The sequence below is a fragment of the Rutilus rutilus genome (assembly GCF_951802725.1).
Source record: "Rutilus rutilus genome assembly, chromosome: 23".
NCBI lineage: Eukaryota > Metazoa > Chordata > Actinopteri > Cypriniformes > Leuciscidae > Rutilus > Rutilus rutilus.
In genome coordinates, this window is record NC_140233.1 from 30,243,447 (window position 1) to 30,253,446 (window position 10,000).

At 54.1% G+C, this 10,000-nt stretch overlaps 1 protein-coding gene across 1 annotated transcript in view; it reads left to right on the forward strand.

Annotated features, from left to right (window-relative positions):
* Window positions 1-5,247: 5,247 nt before the first annotated feature.
* chmp1a (charged multivesicular body protein 1A) overlaps window positions 5,248-10,000 on the forward strand; it is a gene marked incomplete at its 3' end in the record, with an annotated part of 9,027 nt that continues 4,274 nt past the window's right edge. The window contains exons 1-5 of the mRNA XM_084397690.1: window positions 5,248-5,383; window positions 5,630-5,649; window positions 5,735-5,812; window positions 9,589-9,735; window positions 9,968-10,000. The exon at window positions 9,968-10,000 is cut by the window's right edge and continues 96 nt beyond it. Of these exons, the coding sequence (XP_084253816.1) occupies window positions 5,377-5,383; window positions 5,630-5,649; window positions 5,735-5,812; window positions 9,589-9,735; window positions 9,968-10,000 (285 nt within the window). The 5' untranslated portion in view covers window positions 5,248-5,376. The remainder of the gene's footprint in view (window positions 5,384-5,629; window positions 5,650-5,734; window positions 5,813-9,588; window positions 9,736-9,967) is intronic.

Here is a 10,000-nt window from a genome sequence, read left to right on the forward strand (position 1 = left end):
TCGAGCCCGTTCTCCACACGGCCGGCTTCATCATGGAGGAGATCGAGCCCGTTCTCCACACGGCCGGCTTCATCATGAGGAGATCGAGCCCGTTCTCCACACGGCCGGCTTCATCATGGAGGAGATCGAGCCCGTTCTCCACACGGCCGGCTTCATCATGAGGAGATCGAGACCGTTCTCCACACGGCCGGCTTCATCATGAGGAGATCGAGCCCGTTCTCCACACGGCCGGCTTCATCATGAGGAGATCGAGCCCGTTCTCCACACGGCCGGCTTCATCATGAGGAGATCGAGACCGTTCTCCACACGGCCGGCTTCATCATGGAGGAGATCGAGCCCGTTCTCCACACGGACGGCTTCATCATGGAGGAGATCGAGCCCATTCTCCACACGGCCGGCTTCATCATGAGGAGATCGAGCCCGTTCTCCACATGGCCGGCTTCATCATGGAGGAGATCGAGCCCGTTCTCCACACGGCCGGCTTCATCATGGAGGAGATCGAGCCCATTCTCCACACGGCCGGCTTCATCATGAGGAGATCGAGCCCGTTCTCCACACGGCCGGCTTCATCATGAGGAGATCGAGACCGTTCTCCACACGGCCGGCTTCATCATGGAGGAGATCGAGCCCGTTCTCCACACGGACGGCTTCATCATGGAGGAGATCGAGCCCATTCTCCACACGACCGGCTTCATCATGAGGAGATCGAGCCCGTTCTCCACACGGCCGGCTTCATCATGGAGGAGATCGAGCCCGTTCTCCACACGGCCGGCTTCATCATGAGGAGATCGAGCCCGTTCTCCACACGGACGGCTTCATCATGGAGGAGATCGAGCCCATTCTCCACACGGCCGGCTTCATCATGGAGGAGATCGAGCCCGTTCTCCACACGGCCGGCTTCATCATGGAGGAGATCGAGCCCGTTCTCCACACGGCCGGCTTCATCATGAGGAGATCGAGCCCGTTCTCCACACGGCCGGCTTCATCATGGAGGAGATCGAGCCCGTTCTCCACACGGCCGGCTTCATCATGAGGAGATCGAGACCGTTCTCCACACGGCCGGCTTCATCATGAGGAGATCGAGCCCGTTCTCCACACGGCCGGCTTCATCATGAGGAGATCGAGCCCGTTCTCCACACGGCCGGCTTCATCATGGAGGAGATCGAGCCCATTCTCCACACGGCCGGCTTCATCATGAGGAGATCGAGCCCGTTCTCCACATGGCCGGCTTCATCATGGAGGAGATCGAGCCCGTTCTCCACACGGCCGGCTTCATCATGGAGGAGATCGAGCCCGTTCTCCACACGGCCGGCTTCATCATGAGGAGATCGAGCCCGTTCTCCACACGGCCGGCTTCATCATGAGGAGATCGAGACCGTTCTCCACACGGCCGGCTTCATCATGGAGGAGATCGAGCCCGTTCTCCACACGGACGGCTTCATCATGGAGGAGATCGAGCCCATTCTCCACACGACCGGCTTCATCATGAGGAGATCGAGCCCGTTCTCCACACGGCCGGCTTCATCATGGAGGAGATCGAGCCCGTTCTCCACACGGCCGGCTTCATCATGAGGAGATCGAGCCCGTTCTCCACACGGCCGGCTTCATCATGAGGAGATCGAGCCCGTTCTCCACACGGACGGCTTCATCATGGAGGAGATCGAGCCCATTCTCCACACGGCCGGCTTCATCATGGAGGAGATCGAGCCCGTTCTCCACACGGCCGGCTTCATCATGAGGAGATCGAGCCCGTTCTCCACACGGACGGCTTCATCATGGAGGAGATCGAGCCCGTTCTCCACACGGCCGGCTTCATCATGAGGAGATCGAGCCCGTTCTCCACACGGCCGGCTTCATCATGGAGGAGATCGAGCCCGTTCTCCACACGGCCGGCTTCATCATGAGGAGATCGAGCCCGTTCTCCACATGGCCGGCTTCATCATGGAGGAGATCGAGCCCGTTCTCCACACGGCCGGCTTCATCATGGAGGAGATCGAGCCCGTTCTCCACACGGCCGGCTTCATCATGAGGAGATCGAGCCCGTTCTCCACACGGCCGGCTTCATCATGAGGAGATCGAGACCGTTCTCCACACGGCCGGCTTCATCATGGAGGAGATCGAGCCCGTTCTCCACACGGACGGCTTCATCATGGAGGAGATCGAGCCCATTCTCCACACGACCGGCTTCATCATGAGGAGATCGAGCCCGTTCTCCACACGGCCGGCTTCATCATGGAGGAGATCGAGCCCGTTCTCCACACGGCCGGCTTCATCATGAGGAGATCGAGCCCGTTCTCCACACGGCCGGCTTCATCATGAGGAGATCGAGCCCGTTCTCCACACGGACGGCTTCATCATGGAGGAGATCGAGCCCATTCTCCACACGGCCGGCTTCATCATGAGGAGATCGAGCCCGTTCTCCACACGGCCGGCTTCATCATGAGGAGATCGAGCCCGTTCTCCACACGGACGGCTTCATCATGGAGGAGATCGAGCCCGTTCTCCACACGGCCGGCTTCATCATGAAGGAGATCGAGACCGTTCTCCACACGGCCGGCTTCATCATGAAGGAGATCGAGACCGTTCTCCACACGGACGGCTTCATCATGGAGGAGATCGAGCCCGTTCTCCACACGGCCGGCTTCATCATGAAGGAGATCGAGACCGTTCTCCACACGGCCGGCTTCATCATGAAGGAGATCGAGACCGTTCTCCACACGGCCGGCTTCATCATGAGGAGATCGAGCCCGTTCTCCACACGGACGGCTTCATCATGGAGGAGATCGAGCCCGTTCTCCACACGGCCGGCTTCATCATGGAGGAGATCGAGCCCGTTCTCCACACGGCCGGCTTCATCATGGAGGAGATCGAGCCCATTCTCCACACGGCCGGCTTCATCATGGAGGAGATCGAGCCCGTTCTCCACACGGCCGGCTTCATCATGGAGGAGATCGAGCCCGTTCTCCACACGGCCGGCTTCATCATGAGGAGATCGAGCCCGTTCTCCACACGGCCGGCTTCATCATGAGGAGATCGAGCCCGTTCTCCACACGGACGGCTTCATCATGGAGGAGATCGAGCCCGTTCTCCACACGGCCGGCTTCATCATGGAGGAGATCGAGCCCATTCTCCACACGGCCGGCTTCATCATGGAGGAGATCGAGCCCGTTCTCCACACGGCCGGCTTCATCATGAGGAGATCGAGCCCGTTCTCCACACGGACGGCTTCATCATGGAGGAGATCGAGCCCGTTCTCCACACGGCCGGCTTCATCATGGAGGAGATCGAGCCCGTTCTCCACACGGCCGGCTTCATCATGGAGGAGATCGAGCCCGTTCTCCACACGGCCGGCTTCATCATGAGGAGATCGAGCCCGTTCTCCACACGGCCGGCTTCATCATATTAACAGAGACTAGAGCTTTCACACTGCACACACGGATGCAGTCCGGCAATGCGTTCCAGGAGCGGTGCATACAGCAGTGCAACGATCGTTTCCACACCGAGTCTATTTTCGCTGTGCTGCACGCGCTGAATTAAAGTGAAAGCGCGTGGTTCGTGGTCAAAATTAACACAGAATATGACATTATATATAATTTGTATTATTTAAAATTACCTTTAACATTTAAAAACAGACGTTTTCAAATTCCAAAGCTTGCAGAAGGTTCCTAATGGCAATACTGACTTAGGCTACAGCTTTCCTTGTAGCCTTGAGTGAATTAACTTGTCTAAGAAAATGATTCAGCGTATAAATATCTGTTGAGCCTATGTTTACTTTCGTCATTGACACAGGCGAAAATGAAAAGACTATCAGTCTAAGTTCAGCTTTAGGAGGGGAAGAAATAGTCCAGGATAAGAAGACTGAGAGAAAAAGAAATATGAAGATGAGGAGAGAGCAGGTATTGACAAATAATCTAATGACAAGGTTTTAAAGATAGCCTATAATTTTTTGGCCTTCAAAAGTCCTAATTTGCACATATTTAGATCAGAGAAATCCAAATTTTCTAGGGGGAGCATGCCCCCGAACCCCTAACTACGGGGGGCCTTGCCCTTGAGTCTGGTTGTCCAGGGCACAGGAAATTGTTAATCCGGCCCTGGGTGAAGGCGGTGAGAGTAAGGCAAGAGAGTACCGTCACCTTTTTCCCCACACTTCAAGCACTGCTTGAGACTGTTAGATAAATATTAAATGTAGAACATTCTGTGTAGCTTACTAAAAAAACATTCTGTGTGTAGGCCTACCATGAAAACGAGTCCACTTCAAACCGCAGTATTTTCTGTCAGCAATGTATGAAAATTGCTGTCAATGTCAACGCATGCGATTCATTTTTGTCCAGCTTTAACGTTTTAAATTATTTAACGCAGCATCCATCCGTTTAAAACCATTCCTGCGCGACAAGACAAAAGAGAACGCGCTTTCAGTGAATGTCCTGACACGTACGACGCACAGAAAGATGCGCGCCAGTATCGAGTTCTCTTTCGCGCTTGAACGAACAATAACACACACATTTATGCCAGAATGTCCTCTTTGTCGAGTATCCTCACAAGAACAGTCTTAAATGAGTTAAATAAAATCTTAAATGGAAGTAAGTAGAGAGAATGAGATGTGAGATCCTGTCAACAGCGGCAGATCTTAAAGTGACAGGAGCCATTAATTCTGTCTGTCAGTAAAGTTGACCTTAAGAACAGAGGGAGCAAGAAAATTACTCACTGTTCTTGACTAAAGAACGCTTGTAGCTTTGATAAGGATTAATCTATATTTAATTTATAATTTATGCAGTGCGGACTGTTTTATAACCTTATTCAATTTCTGTATGGTACAGATAAATATGACATGTATTATGGATTTAATGACGATTGTCTTAAGTTCACTTAAATTAAAAGTTTTTTTTTTTTTTTAAGCCTAACGTTTAAAATTTTTGGGGAAATCATTTTCATCTAGATATCAGTAGCTATAATATTAGAGATACTGGCTTTCATTCATAAAAAGATGCCATTAAGATACAGCTTGAAAATAAATGGTGCGTCTAGTCCGTCTGCCCCCCCCAAAAAAAGTTCAGGCTCAGGAATTTTTTTCACTTTAACCCCTGTATTAGCCATAATAACAATAACAAGTGAAGAAATAAGAGGGAAATGAGTAAAGAATGTTCTCCGATGTGGCAGTAGTGTTTCCGAGGTCGCTCAAGAAGATGGCGGTAACGCGACATCCAAGCCGCCGATAAACCCAGAGAAGAAGAGGAAGCACGTGACGTCACGGTGACGCCGCACAGCTGAACCCGGAAGAGAGAGAGAGAGCTCGAGCGCAGACTCATAAACAAACTCATCGAGCGGAGAAACATCTAATAATACATCAATCTTCATTAAAGCCCAGTCAACATCAACATGGACGGTAGGAAGACTCTCGCTCGAAGGCTGTCACACACACCGTGTTATTACGGAATGTTTTAAACTCTCGAGTGAATCATGATTCTGTATTATTCCGTCTTATAGTGAACATGAGCAGATATGCGGTGTGACAGCGACTGATGTGTGATTAGATGATTGTTCACAGTGATGTTGTGTGACTTGTTTATCACTGGTGTAAAGCTGTAGGGCGTTTCATGTTGTTCTGATGATGATTGTGTTTCTCCCACAGACACACTCTTCCAGCTGAAGGTGAGTGTATATGTGTGTGTGTGTGTGTGTGTGTGTGTGTGTGTCTCAGTGATGAAGGCTCATGTCTGCTCTTCGTCTTCCTCAGTTCACCTCTAAACAGCTGGAGCGACTGGCGAAGAAGGCGGAGAAGGACTCGAAGACCGAGCAAGCTAAAGTCAAGAAGGTACGAGGCGTGACGTCACTGACCCGGGGGTGGGGGGGAGTGACGTCATCCAGATGTGTCAAAAGTATTCACACTCATCACTCAGGTCGAAGTGTAGAGACCAGGGCTTAAGAAGACTTCTGTGGAAGTTGAAGCATCAACTCAAGCTTTTCACTCGAGTAAAAGTACTGGTTTCAAAACTACTTAAAGAATAAAAGTAAAAGTAATTTAAGGACAAAAGCTGAGGCCGCCCACAAGCCTATAGTGCACTACCCCCCCCCCCCCTCCCCGAGAAAAAACACACAAAATTTTACTGCCAAAATAATGTGATATTTTATTACCATGTCATTCAAGGTTGATAAGCAGCATTTTTATCTCCTTAAAACAAAATAACGATGAAATAAGAAAATAAAGAATAAATCAATTTTCCAGAACAAAACAGGGCAATAATTAAGGAGAATTAGCCAATCTGACTAAAATGTCCAGGTGGACTCTGGCAAAGCGGCACTCGAGAGATGACCCGTACGTCACCTAGCATTAGCCAGCACTCGAACACACAGCTACAGCTCCTGGCTCAGTCGCGTCTGCCCGCTGATCACTGATTGGCTGAGAGTGTGTGCTCGTCGGCGACATCATCACCAACACCAGCTGGCTCTGCATGGGCGTGTGTGTTCAGTGATGTCATGATTAGACTTTAAAATGCAGATGTTTTGAAAGCGGCCGAGCTGACCCCAGACCAGCCCTAACCCTGTCCACCGCACAGTCACATTCACACGAGCTGACCCCAGACCAGCTCTAACCCTGTCCACCGCACAGTCACATTCACACGAGCTGACCCCAGACCAGCCCTAACCCTGTCCACCGCACAGTCACATTCACACGAGCTGACCCCAGACCAGCCCTAACCCTGTCCACCGCACAGTCACATTCACACGAGCTGACCCCAGACCAGCCCTAACCCTGTCCACCCGCACAGTCACATTCACACGAGCTGACCCCAGACCAGCCCTAACCCTGTCCACCGCACAGTCACATTCACACGAGCTGACCCCAGACCAGCCCTAACCCTGTCCACCGCACAGTCACATCCACACGAGCTGACCCCAGACCAGCCCTAACCCTGTCCACCGCACAGTCACATTCACACGAGCTGACCCCAGACCAGCCCTAACCCTGTCCACCGCACAGTCACATCCACACGAGCTGACCCCAGACCAGCCCTAACCCTGTCCACCGCACAGTCACATTCACACGAGCTGACCCCAGACCAGCCCTAACCCTGTCCACCGCACAGTCACATCCACACGAGCTGACCCCAGACCAGCCCTAACCCTGTCCACCGCACAGTCACATTCACACGAGCTGACCCCAGACCAGCCCTAACCCTGTCCACCGCACAGTCACATTCACACGAGCTGACCCCAGACCAGCTCTAACCCTGTCCACCGCACAGTCACATTCACACGAGCTGACCCCAGACCAGCCCTAACCCTGTCCACCGCACAGTCACATCCACACGAGCTGACCCCAGACCAGCCCTAACCCTGTCCACCGCACAGTCACATTCACACGAGCTGACCCCAGACCAGCCCTAACCCTGTCCACCGCACAGTCACATTCACACGAGCTGACCCCAGACCAGCTCTAACCCTGTCCACCGCACAGTCACATTCACACGAGCTGACCCCAGACCAGCCCTAACCCTGTCCACCGCACAGTCACAGTCACACGAGCTGACCCCAGACCAGCCCTAACCCTGTCCACCGCACAGTCACATTCACACGAGCTGACCCCAGACCAGCCCTAACCCTGTCCACCGCACAGTCACATTCACACGAGCTGACCCCAGACCAGCCCTAACCCTGTCCACCGCACAGTCACATTCACACGAGCTGACCCCAGACCAGCCCTAACCCTGTCCACCGCACAGTCACATTCACACGAGCTGACCCCAGACCAGCCCTAACCCTGTCCACCGCACAGTCACATTCACACGAGCTGACCCCAGACCAGCCCTAACCCTGTCCACCGCACAGTCACATCCACACGAGCTGACCCCAGACCAGCCCTAACCCTGTCCACCGCACAGTCACATCCACACGAGCTGACCCCAGACCAGCCCTAACCCTGTCCACCGCACAGTCACATTCACACGAGCTGACCCCAGACCAGCCCTAACCCTGTCCACCGCACAGTCACATTCACACGAGCTGACCCCAGACCAGCCCTAACCCTGTCCACCACACAGTCACATCCACACGAGCTGACCCCAGACCAGCCCTAACCCTGTCCACCACACAGTCACATTCACACGAGCTGACCCCAGACCAGCCCTAACCCTGTCCACCGCACAGTCACATTCACACGAGCTGACCCCAGACCAGCTCTAACCCTGTCCACCGCACAGTCACACGAGCTGACCCCAGACCAGCTCTAACCCTGTCCACCGCACAGTCACATCCACACGAGCTGACCCCAGACCAGCCCTAACCCTGTCCACCGCACAGTCACATTCACACGAGCTGACCCCAGACCAGCCCTAACCCTGTCCACCGCACAGTCACATCCACACGAGCTGACCCCAGACCAGCCCTAACCCTGTCCACCGCACAGTCACATCCACACGAGCTGACCCCAGACCAGCCCTAACCCTGTCCACCCGCACAGTCACACGAGCTGACCCCAGACCAGCTCTAACCCTGTCCACCGCACAGTCACATCCACACGAGCTGACCCCAGACCAGCCCTAACCCTGTCCACCGCACAGTCACATCCACACGAGCTGACCCCAGACCAGCCCTAACCCTGTCCACCGCACAGTCACATTCACACGAGCTGACCCCAGACCAGCCCTAACCCTGTCCACCGCACAGTCACATTCACACGAGCTGACCCCAGACCAGCCCTAACCCTGTCCACCGCACAGTCACATTCACACGAGCTGACCCCAGACCAGCCCTAACCCTGTCCACCGCACAGTCACATTCACACGAGCTGACCCCAGACCAGCCCTAACCCTGTCCACCGCACAGTCACATTCACACGAGCTGACCCCAGACCAGCCCTAACCCTGTCCACCGCACAGTCACATTCACACGAGCTGACCCCAGACCAGCCCTAACCCTGTCCACCGCACAGTCACATTCACACGAGCTGACCCCAGACCAGCCCTAACCCTGTCCACCGCACAGTCACATTCACACGAGCTGACCCCAGACCAGCCCTAACCCTGTCCACCGCACAGTCACATTCACACGAGCTGACCCCAGACCAGCCCTAACCCTGTCCACCGCACAGTCACATTCACACGAGCTGACCCCAGACCAGCCCTAACCCTGTCCACCACACAGTCACATTCACACGAGCTGACCCCAGACCAGCTCTAACCCTGTCCACCGCACAGTCACATCCACACGAGCTGACCCCAGACCAGCCCTAACCCTGTCCACCACACAGTCACATTCACACGAGCTGACCCCAGACCAGCTCTAACCCTGTCCACCGCACAGTCACATCCACACGAGCTGACCCCAGACCAGCCCTAACCCTGTCCACCACACAGTCACATTCACACGAGCTGACCCCAGACCAGCCCTAACCCTGTCCACCGCACAGTCACATTCACACGAGCTGACCCCAGACCAGCCCTGTAGTTGCTTACGTGACACCTTTGGCCATTACATGTTCGTCATGTGGCTGTTCAGCACTTATAAATGTGCTGTGATGTTGTTATTATTGTGTGTGTGTTCTGTAAATCAGTGTGTGTGTGTGTGTGTGTGTGTGTGTGTGATCTCCAGGCTCTCCAGCAGAAGAATGTGGAGTGTGCGCGAGTGTACGCAGAGAACGCGATCCGCAAGAAGAACGAGGGCCTGAACTGGCTGAGGATGGCGTCTCGCGTCGATGCCGTGGCCTCGAAGGTGCAGACCGCTGTGACCATGAAGGGGGTGAGAACACACACACACGCACACACACACTCTCTCTCTCTATCTCTCTCTCTCTCTCTCTCTCTCTCTCTCTCTCTCTCTCTCTCTCTCTCTCTCTCTCTCTCTCTCTCTCTCACTCACTCACTCACTCACTACACACACACACACACACACACACACACACACACACACTCACACACACACACACACACTCTCACACACACTCTCACACACACTCTCTCTCTCTCCACAGGTGGCGAAGAACATGTCTCAGGTCACTAAAGCG